An 11,546-nucleotide genomic window follows, 5' to 3' on the forward strand; every position below is an offset into this window, starting at 1 on the left:
TGCTTTTTCTCCTATATGTTTACTTTACTTTAAAATATATCATAGAATAAAAAAGTAAACATATTGTATCATTATAATTGATCAGTTAAACTCAACAGATCATTAAAATACACGCTACCATAAATAGCGTGTCTTTCTACATTTGAAATTTAGCCGCTAAACAGTAGTGTAATTATTCCTAATTCTTAATTCTTTCGAGATTGGCTTAAGAAACAAATATCTCGTACCATCAACGATTTCAATCTTTTAAATCATTAACGGCCAATATCATACGTCCCACGAAATAACGTTAAATTTGAAAAATGTTGCATAGCTTAATACAAATCGAAACAGGAGGCCGATCGATGTCGTTGCTGTCGCCGGAAGAGCTCGTCTGCTAAGTACCAAAAACGTTCAATTGTCTATCTGGATGAATTAACCGAAAATGGAATATCGTTACGAAACGATGTTAAATATCCACCTAATTATCCTGAACAATTAATCGCGGGCCTGACAGTACAACCTAGAGAAAATTAACTAAAGAATTCTGGTGTGACAGGCCGGTATCTTAATGCTTTCGTGGCGTGATGGTGGGGGCAACCGTGGGGAGCTTCCGTTTATCTGTGAGGTCAGAGAAGGCTGGCTGCGTTCAGTGGTGCTGTTGAAAAACACGATGAAAATGGCGTGGCAACCGCAAGAGGAAGGACTTCGACAAATCTTGACGCTCCTCAAGGAGTCTCAGAGCCCGGATACGGCTACTCAACGAGCTGTGCAAGAAGTATCCTTTCATATTTGATCAAAATTCGTTTAGTGCTTTGGAAAAAAAATTTGTCCCAGAGATTTTTGTTCCCGGTGAGTACACCCGCGACGCGGTAACGAAGTGAAGCGGCTAGGTCAATCAAGGGGCGTGCTTTTCGTCGCGATAAAATTGTCTGCTCCTTTTAAATAGCGTTGGAAATTTCATTAAAAAGACGTAGAGGGGGGTCTCAACAGATATCAAGGCTATTGAAATATTCTATTTGATGTAAGATGGGTAAATGTTCGGCGCGCTTTTGCGCAGCCTGTCACGAATCCCCTTTTTTGTCGTCTACGGTTCGATTGAAAAGCTGTTGAGACACCTTATTGTAACTAATATGATTTTTTATGATCGGGAAAGCCATTTCGTAGTCGTTCACATTACTTTTTAGGAAATCATTCTGCGATTAATATTAGACTCTGTAAGAGTAGGTCGACATAAGTTGATAGGTTTTTCTCGAATAACACGTGAGTTATACTCAAGCGCCAAGAAATATGTTAACGATACATGATATCTGTCGCGGGGCGCGTCGGAAATGCCGTTACTGTCGGTGACGAGTTTGTTTTCTTGACGCTGTAATCGATAAATCTTGTATATAGTTTCGGCCATAATATTAATTAAACAGACTGGGAATGACATACACAAACGAATGTTAGTGAAATGTATCTGTTGGGAATTACAGCTGACAATAAATGTTATGTTAACAGAAACTTGGATTTTTTTTACACACTTTTCGTACTGTATCATGTACATATATATGTATGTATACATTTATATGTAATCAAAATTTTGAACAAAGATTTTATAATTGAAACAGTTTTATATATTTATAATAAATTTGTTCATTCATATAATAGAAAATTTGTGGCATATTTTGTGTGGCATGTTGCAATTTATTTAGTGTTAATGTATTGAATGTAAATAGAACATCTTTTTACATTTATTATGTAATAGTAATAGTATTACAACAAACGATGATTATACAAATACGCAATTCCTTTTTATTTCTATAAAAATTGGTCAATTGTTATACTTTAATGTACACCTATTCTTATAACTTTTCCTTATCAATATTTCTTAGAAATTGGAAGAATTAAACAAATTCCCAGACTTCAACAATTATCTTATTTTTGTTTTAACAAAACTCACATCAGAGGGTACGTATTTCAAATATAACTTTTGATGTAAACTTTAATAATTTTTACCTGTAAAGATGGGTTTTTTAATTCAATTGTTTTTCCTTTTTAAGATGAACCTACGAGGTCTTTAAGTGGACTGATTTTGAAAAATAACGTTAAAGCTCATTTTTATAAGTTTTTACCAGAGGTTACAAATTTCATCAAACAAGAATGTTTATCAGCAGTTGGAGATTCATCACCTCTGATTCGTGCAACTGTTGGTATTTTAATAACTACCATTGCATCTAAAGGTATAGTTATTATTTAGTAGAAATAACTATCAAATAACTTCAGAAAATTACTAAATCTTGTTTCTAATAGGTGAATTAACTAGATGGCCGGAGTTGCTACCTGCACTTTGTCAAATGTTAGACTCACAAGACTATAATGTTTGTGAGGGTGCATTTGGTGCTCTTCAAAAGATCTGTGAAGATTCTGCAGAAATTTTAGATTCTGATGCACTTAATCGACCATTAAATGTTTTAATCCCAAAGTTCCTGCAATTTTTTAGACATTCAAGCCCCAAAATTAGATCACATGCTACTGCCTGTGTTAATCAATTTATTGTTAATCGTACACAGGCTTTGATGATTCACATAGATAGCTTCCTGGAAAATCTCTTCCATTTAGCTAATGATGATGATCCAGAAGTCAGAAAGAACGTATGCAGGTATAATTGCATTCTTTCTTTTTTTTATATATAAAGTATATTGATATAATATATAAGATATATACAATATCTTGTATGATATCATATTTATGGTTTTATAGAGCTTTGGTTATGCTGCTTGAAGTTCGAATGGATAGATTAATACCACACATGCATAATATAATAGAATATATGTTAATGAGGACCCAGGATCTTGATGAAGGAGTCGCTTTAGAAGCCTGTGAATTTTGGCTTTCATTAGCTGAGCAACCAATATGCAAAGAAGCACTTGCACCACATTTACCTCGTTTAGTACCTGTATTGGTAGGTAATCACAAAATAAAATAAGTTTTAAAGCAAATGTCACAGGAAACTAATAAATTTATAATGCATTACAATTCCATAGGTAAGAGGTATGAAATACTCGGACATTGATATAATACTTCTAAAAGGAGATGTAGAAGAAGATGAAATGATCCCAGATAGAGAAGAAGATATCAGACCAAGATTTCCCAAGTCAAAAACACACCATTCACATCATGGTAATATGAACAAGCACTCAAACGAAAACGGAGGTTGTGATGAAGAAGACACAGATGCTGAAGATGGATGTGATGACGATTCATCACTTAGTGACTGGAACTTAAGGAAATGTTCTGCTGCTGCATTAGATATGTTAGCAAACGTATTTAGGGAAGAATTATTACCAGTTCTAGTACCAATTTTGAAAGAAACGCTTTTCCACCAAGATTGGGTAATCAAAGAGTCTGGAATATTAGCACTGGGGGCTATAGCAGAAGGTACTTTTCATAACAATCATCAATATATTACACCATTTTATATGGGTTTAGGTCGTAATTTAATGCGTAATATACTATTGCAGGTTGTATGAGTGGAATGATTCCACATTTATCGGAATTAATTCCTTATTTAATTAGTTGCTTAAGCGACAAAAAAGCACTAGTACGCGCTATAACTTGCTGGACATTAAGCCGTTACGCACATTGGGTTTGTGCGCAACCACACGACACACATTTGAAACCTTTAATGACTGAATTACTGAAACGAGTACTTGATGGCAATAAACGTGTCCAGGAAGCAGCATGTTCTGCTTTTGCAACGTTAGAAGAGGAAGCGTGTACAGAACTAGTCCCTTATCTTGGATTTATTCTTGAAACGCTTGTTTTTGCTTTTGGTAAATATGCTCTTACACTACCGTTAAATTGGACAAACGCTTATTTTTTTACTAATCATTCTTATGTATGCAGGAAAATATCAACATAAAAATCTTTTAATATTGTACGATGCAATTGGTACACTTGCTGATTCAGTAGGACATCATCTTAATAAACCAGATTACATTAACCTTCTTATGCCACCACTCATTAATAAGTGGAATGTGTTAAAAGATGAAGACAAAGACCTTTTCCCATTATTAGAATGCCTTTCTTCAATTGCGACTGCTTTACGATCTGGTTTCCTTCCTTATTGCGAACCCGTGTATAGGTAGGTTTCATTAACCTCTATCTTTGTAGATTTGATAGTGTATTTAAATCTTTATGTTTATTTATTTATTTATTTTTTTTTTTTTTTAATAGGCGGTGTGTATCCCTCGTAGAGCAGACGCTAAATCAACACATAGCAAATACACAGAGTCCAGAACAATTTGAGGCCCCTGATAAAGATTTTATGATTGTTGCATTAGACCTTCTTAGTGGCTTAGCAGAAGGGTTGGATTGTCATATGGAACGCTTAGTAATGAACAGTAATGTAATGCAACTGCTGTATCAGTGTATGCAAGATGTTATGCCTGAAGTTAGACAAAGCAGTTTCGCCTTATTAGGGGACCTTACAAAGGCCTGTTTCCAACATGTTCTACCGTGCATACGTGAGTATTTTTGTTATGTAATTACATAGTAAATTTCTTACGTTTATTAACGTTCATTATGTTTATATGAGTTCAGTATGTTCATTTATTGATTTTGTTTATAGCGGAATTTATGCCTATACTTGGACAGAATTTAAATCCTGAGTTTATATCTGTATGTAATAATGCAACATGGACTATCGGTGAAATAGCTATAAAACTCGGTAAACTGCTTTGAAGATGTAATCTATTGAAGCATATCGCAAAACTCTCTGGTAGAGTATGTATATGAATGTATTTTCTTTTTTCTTTTTTAGGTTCTGATACAAGTGCATATATCCCATTAATTTTGACCCAGCTTATCGATATAATCAACAGACCGAATACGCCAAAAACGCTGTTAGAAAATACAGGTGAGTATCTGTGTATAATATTTTCAAATATATAGTTTTTTCTACACAGCTTAGTATATGGAGCATACTTTTAAATGTTAGAGGGTAATGTATAGTAAAGTTTCATATTTTCTTTTCTTTTTTTTTTTTTTCTTTTTCTTTGTGGATATCATAAGAATATGACTATGTTATTACTGTTCACCTATATCTCGTAGAAGTAATACCTTTTCTTAGAAGTATGCTCTGCACACGAGGGGAAACTTTTCATTTAAGGCATTGCAGTACACGTGTTCTGTATATTACAAATATTGTATAAAGGTTTTTATGCAATTAGGATATTCAACGATTGTTTAATGAGAAGTCTCCCAAATATACAGAGAAAGTCCCCACATTAGATTCAGCATTCGGTGGCATTTAAGTTTAGGTGCATTTTCCGTAAATAATTTTATTAAAGGTAATAACCACACAGACTGACGACTTCGAGTGGTTTTATATGACCACGCTTGCACGTTTTATGAGCGGGTTAAATTATTAGTATTTGTATATTGGACCTGATTTAGTGGTGTGCGATTGCCTGCAGGCTTTATATGGCAGAAATATACTGCAATTGAATATACTATGCTTGCATCTAAGCCCCAAATATTGTTTCAACGGTACTTTAAATTGGCTTTTAAATTCACGAGGAAAATTTTTATTTTTGTGTTTCTTGGTTGTACTTGTTTATATTAACATTTATTGGTAGAGATCATATTCATATCGGTTTTTTACAAATCATGGGCTCGCACGCTGCTATCTAATTTTTATTATTGTTTCAGCAGCTACAATAGCACGGTATTGCCTATGTTCATTGTCGGTATTTCATATGTTCACCTCTGTTCCCACTGTCTATTAATTGTTAATATTAAATTAATTATTATTGATTAAATGATTAATTACAAATTAATTGGAGTTTATAAACGACAACATATTCGCCTGAGTTGATCGTTGGTTCTCTATCAGTTTGTCTTATTGTTTGTGTTTCCGGTCACTTCACTACACTTCACTTGTCTACTTACCGAAATGAAATGAAACCGTAGCCATAACGATCGGTCGCCTAGGTTATGTGTGTCCCCACGACGTCGCCCCCATGTTACAGCAGTTTGTCCGACAGTGGTGTGTAAATTTCTTTATTATTATATTCTATTAATTATATTACCTTCTATTTTTATTAGCACTTTATTATTATATATTATTCCCGACTCTTCAGTAATATTGCATCAGGGGCTGCTAAGAACTTTTGTGCAAGAATATTGTAGCATATATAATATACATATATAGAGAGAGCCCATCATGATTTTGTTTCCATATTATAAACAAATACGTTATATGATTTCTCGATAAAAAGGGGTGCAGTTTATCCTAAGTATAATGTGAAACTTGCCCAATGGTTTTTTGCAGTAGTTTTTACATTTACTTTGTATATTTACCTTGATTTACTGCCACCATGCAAGTATGTTATAGGCTCTTATATAGTTCAGCTCTTAAGCAGTTGAGTCTAGGGTAGGTTTACATTTGTCACGTTTTTAGATCTGTGTAATATTTTAGCCTGTGTATTATTGCCTTGCATTGAAATCTAGAAACATATATTCTTTCTTTCTTAAAGTATATTTTTCACTGTGTACAGGTAGTTCCAATCAAAAGTGTCCTTTTGCATGTTAATTAACTCAGCATCAATATTGTCAAATACATCCTAGTTATATTCTTGCTATCACAACTATTGCTAATGTCTCTTTGCTTTGTAATATCAAAATCTTTAAAATTAAAGGGATGCTGTCAAATGTAAACCACACCTTAATTAATAAACTTGTACTAATACAATGCCGGTCATATTAAAATAATATTTTAATGATTCACATAGAGTTAAAGAAATTGTTCTTGGATGAGGTTTCTAAATGTTTTCAAAAAGAGATACAAAAGTACAGAACATCTGATACAGGAACTCTATCTTATCTTATGTTAGATTAGATAACATTTTTTTATTTTCTTAGATTAATAGTTTGGATTTTTTATTCTAAATTGTTCAATAAATTGAAGAATAGAAACATAAAAATAAAAAAGGGTAACGTTCGTTAGGTAATCCAAACATAGGACTGGTCTCACCAAAACTAACGATTTTGCCACATTAATGGAGATGATTTATTCCTGTATAACTTACATAACTTGTGGGAATGAACATTATGTCAAGTGACTAGTTGTCATTTTTTGCTATAATCATATTCTTATAAATGTAAACAGTTTAATTATAAAGAAGGTAGATTTATCATTACAATAATAGTTCAGGCAAACAATAAATTTATCCAGTAAAGCTAATGTGTACTATAGAAAAATGTCACTATCATATTTAGCATACATTCTTTAATTATGATGAATATACCTTCTTAATTCATTAATATTATTCACGCCATAATGTGCACACATACTTTATTAGGTGTACCTCCTTGAGGAGCATAAGAGATAATGAAGAAAAGGATTCTGCATTCAGAGGTATGTGTCAGATGATTACAGTAAATCCAGCAGGAGTTGTACAAGATTTCATCTTTTTCTGTGATGCTGTTGCCTCTTGGGCGACGCCTAGAGAAGATCTTAAGGACATGTTTGAGAAGGTATATCAAAATAAATCATCACAACTTAAATTATTTTCAATTGATTAATTGCTTTATTGCACAACATTGAAAAATCTGTTCTTCTGTAGATATTACATGGGTTCAAAAATCAAGTTGGTGTGGAAAATTGGAAACGATTTTCAGATCAATTCCCACCACAACTCAATGAAAGACTCCATAATATGTATGGCGTTTGAGAAGCCCCACCTAAATGCGGTAAGTTGATCTCGAAATTTGTACTTGTGTTAAATGAATTCTAAACAGTTCTATATACACATATACATAGACTGACAACATAGACAAAGGATGATTCTTACTTAAGTACCAGTTTTGTAAGTATGTATTAAAGTGAAGTAATTGTGTCTCTTTCAGAAGGCCGCTTTAAGGGGAAGGCCAAAAGGGGTTGGGCGGGAAACAGAACAATGGGTGTTCAGGGTGGGTGGGTGAAACCACGGCCTCTTCTCATCAACATCGTTGTCGTTACCGTGTTATGGTCATCGTCAGGCTCTCGGGGGAATTAATATGCGTTATTAAAGCTGCAATCAGCAAGAGGTATAAATGAAAAATCAAAGTGAGAATGAAACGAAGAAAATTGAGAACGACAAAATAAATGTCATGGGCCGAAATGTAACGCGTGGGTGGGCGGGTAGGGGGGGGGCGGGAGGGAGGGAGGAACTGTGTTGGGGTCACCGACCATTTTACAGTAAAGGTATCCTAATTTTGACGCTAAATCGCATTGCAAACAAAAAAAACAAAAGTGATACCTTCACGTAGTGAAAACGTACACGCTGTACACTCCGTTTCCATTAGCGCTGTGCAACACTGTTAAGTGTTTAATTCTCGCGTATTGAAACGAGACACGAAGTGCTGGCAATCAACTAGCCCAGCTCTTAAACGAAACTGACTTCTCAATTATCATCGTGGAGGAGGAAACTAATAGCGAACAGCAAGAAATAAAACAAATGAAAAGGAGAAAATAATCGAACTGCAAAAAGAAGGGTATAGATCTCACGTTATAGAGCTTGCTAAACTACTGTGATCGAAAATCTATATATTAGGAAATATTAATTTTCTTTTTTCTTAAGGAAAATAGAGAGATATTACATTCTATATGAGTTGTGTAGAGCTTTAGACGGTGGTAGTAATACTTATTTGATATAAAACTAACAAATAGAGAAGTATGTTAGTAGAAATTTCATAGTGTACAGAAGGTTTTTGAGAATATGTATTTTTATACGTTGAAACTCAATATAAATGCAGAGAAAGTGCCATTCCGTTCGTTTCGAACCAAAATTTTTCTGCTTACTTTATTCTCTCCTTGCTGATTGTGATATTAGGTTATATGACACTTTGTCGTCATGTATGAATGGAACATATTTAAAATGAATTAATATATACATACTTACATATAAAAAAATGAATGTATGTAGATATTATATATAATTATATGTATCAAATATGATGTTTTAATCCACAGACTATTTTGTGATTATTTTTTTGTTAAAAATATTAAATTAAGATCATATTAGCTCTTAGTGTAAATAGGTAAATACATTTTAGAGTGGAAGTTTTTGTTATCACTATAGTGTTTCAAATTTTTTGCTTACGCATCACCTCTTAATGGGTTATCGTTATATAAAGCAACACGTGGGAGCGAATATAGTTTGAATATGATTTGCAGGTAACGATTCACAGAGTTTTGAATCTATGACGTGAAATCTATCGCGATGTAGGGAAATTTTCGTCGTGTACATGCCAATCTCCATTTCATTTTTCTATCTCTTTTTGCGTTTGTAGGATATTTTTCGAATTCAAGCGTTGACTGTGTCATTCCAGTCCAGTTTTTGGGCCAGTTCAAAAAGCAAGCACTTTTTATCATTAAAAGACGAGATTGCGTTTGTTGTCGTTATTTTTGCTGTCAAACGAGACTACGAAAATCTTAAAATTGTGAGAAACGCGTTTATATGCATTGATGATAAAAATGAATAAGTAAAAGATAATAACAAATATATTATCGAATGTCGTGAATTTTGCGAGAAAAAACCCACGGAAATCGATTTCTAGAACTCTTATGACGTGAACTGTAATTTTTATTTTCTGTTTATTTGTTGAAAAAAGTATTCCAAAAAGCAAATGTGAACAAGTAAAGGAAAAAAAGCTCAACTTGAATAATGAACTAATTTAATCGTCGTTGAGTCACTGTTGTCAATCAAACTTTATTAATAAAAAAAACAAAAAAAAAAATGGAACAAACAAACTGGCAGAATGAACTAGCGCAGGCGAGATTAGATATTACAAGAAAAAGAAAACGCGTTGAATCTGTTACGCATTTATAATAAGCGAGGCGATTTTTTCGGCCAATTCAAGACACTTTTTCAAGCCGAACGATTCCCATCCGCTCGATCAAAAAGCACAGAGACCATCGTGTAATCACAGCAACGCTTGTGACAAGTACAGTCCGGCAGTGAGAATATTTTTTTATTGTCATCATAGATTAAATGGAAGAAAAAGATATTATTTTAACGTTCTACTTCTACTTTAACGAAGTATCACGTGATCACGAGAAATAAAACGTGCAGTCTCTGTTTTCGTCGTTTTGAATGGAAAAGCAAAAAGGAAGGAAGAACAGAAACTTTTACATAGAGAACAGAAAGATTTATCATATACGTACATTCGTGACCGCTCCTTTGACTCGATCCAAGTTTGTCAATTGGCAACCTCCTTGTTGCCATTACTCTTTATCCCCATTTTTGGTCCTTTCCTTGCTCTGCCTGCGCCATTTTTGTGATATTACTATTTTTTTATAATTACTTAAGGGCTTGGAAGTAAACAAGATTTAAGGAAAGAACAAAAACGAGCCATGTGCGATTAATCGACTCGAGTCTATAAATTTTCTCTATCTAGGTTTCACAGAAATATTTAAAAAATATATTTTTTTTTATTCTTATTATTACTACACGCTATTATTATTATTGCCTGCTTTTATTACATTCTCAATGTTGTAAATAATACAAAGCGAACTTCATCACTAAAATCATTTTTTTCACATTGTCACTTATCTTTGTCACTGAATTGACTAGTGTTTAAATAACATATTCGATTTAACATACACACTCGAGATATATATTTATATATACATATATATATTTTTTTTAAATAGTTCCTAAGCTAGAAGCAGAATGTTTTTCAGTGATACACAAGTGAACACAGACACGGATGCGTACACGATTTATAATAGACGTATCTCTCAGGTTATCTCTATTCACTTTTATACTACAAAGAAATGGAATTTTCAATGAAAGAATACTTGTTATACATGTTGTCATAGTGGTCCTGTGTATCGTTGTAAATATAATAGCATATATGATTTTCTTGTGTAAAGAAAATACTTTGTGAACGACTCCCGTCGAGATTTCACGTGGCTCGCTATTATTTATTACTGCTCGGAACTTTCACTCAAGATAAGGACTAATTAAATTTATAATGAATTACGACAGTGAGTGGAGAAGTAAAGTGTCACGAACAAAAAAAAAAGAATTGACTATTTATACATAATATTATATCAAAGTAAATTAATTATTATAAAGAAGAAAGAGAGGAGATGAAACGAGAAGTTGATTGATATTTGAGAAATTTCCAAGTTTTTTCTATTTGCAAAGAGAGAGAGAGAGAGAGAGAGAGAGAGAGTAAAAGAATGTATGAAAGAATGCACAGAATGATTGCAAAGTAAATAAAATATAGAAGAAGAAAGACGTGAAAATGAATAAGTAATTAAATGAAACAAACATGAAGTAAATATATTGTTGTATCTTTATTGTTGTTGTTGCATGAGACTAGCGTAATAGACTGAGCCATACATGTGGTTAAATAACTATTAACGTAATATTTCTTAATTAATACTATATTATTGTAATTATTATACGATGTGTATTATATTTAATCGTACCGTTTCGTGCGGGCAGTGTTTGGAGGGAGTTCTTATCCTTTGGGACTTTTGTAAACACTATCCACTTATAATTAACGATAGCCTCGTCATCCTTAAC

The 11,546-nt window shown here is 33.1% G+C and overlaps 1 protein-coding gene across 1 annotated transcript; it reads left to right on the forward strand.

The window, feature by feature from the left end:
• The first annotated feature begins 587 nt into the window (after window positions 1-587).
• On the forward strand, window positions 588-8,144 carry Tnpo (transportin 1). The gene is made up of 15 exons (XM_072012502.1): window positions 588-757; window positions 1,857-1,932; window positions 2,025-2,204; window positions 2,275-2,623; window positions 2,725-2,926; window positions 3,009-3,402; window positions 3,486-3,797; window positions 3,871-4,108; window positions 4,201-4,490; window positions 4,595-4,693; window positions 4,787-4,882; window positions 5,938-6,013; window positions 7,329-7,503; window positions 7,593-7,719; window positions 7,876-8,144. The coding sequence occupies exons 1-14, from the start codon at window positions 653-655 to the stop codon at window positions 7,698-7,700; spliced, it is 2,700 nt and encodes an 899-aa protein (XP_071868603.1). The 5' UTR covers window positions 588-652; the 3' UTR covers window positions 7,701-7,719; window positions 7,876-8,144.
• Window positions 8,145-11,546: the final 3,402 nt, after the last annotated feature.

The sequence above is a fragment of the Bombus fervidus genome, chromosome 11 (genome assembly GCF_041682495.2).
Source record: "Bombus fervidus isolate BK054 chromosome 11, iyBomFerv1, whole genome shotgun sequence".
Taxonomy (NCBI): Eukaryota; Metazoa; Arthropoda; class Insecta; order Hymenoptera; family Apidae; genus Bombus; species Bombus fervidus.

Bases quoted from the DNA above. Each gene is read 5' to 3' on its own strand.
- Tnpo (XM_072012502.1), top strand. From the start codon at position 653: ATGAAAATGGCGTGGCAACCGCAAGAGGAAGGACTTCGACAAATCTTG. The intron at 2,624-2,724 runs GTATAATTGCAT...ATGGTTTTATAG, and splicing joins GTCAGAAAGAACGTATGCAG to AGCTTTGGTTATGCTGCTTG. The intron at 4,491-4,594 runs GTGAGTATTTTT...TTTTGTTTATAG, and splicing joins ACATGTTCTACCGTGCATAC to CGGAATTTATGCCTATACTT.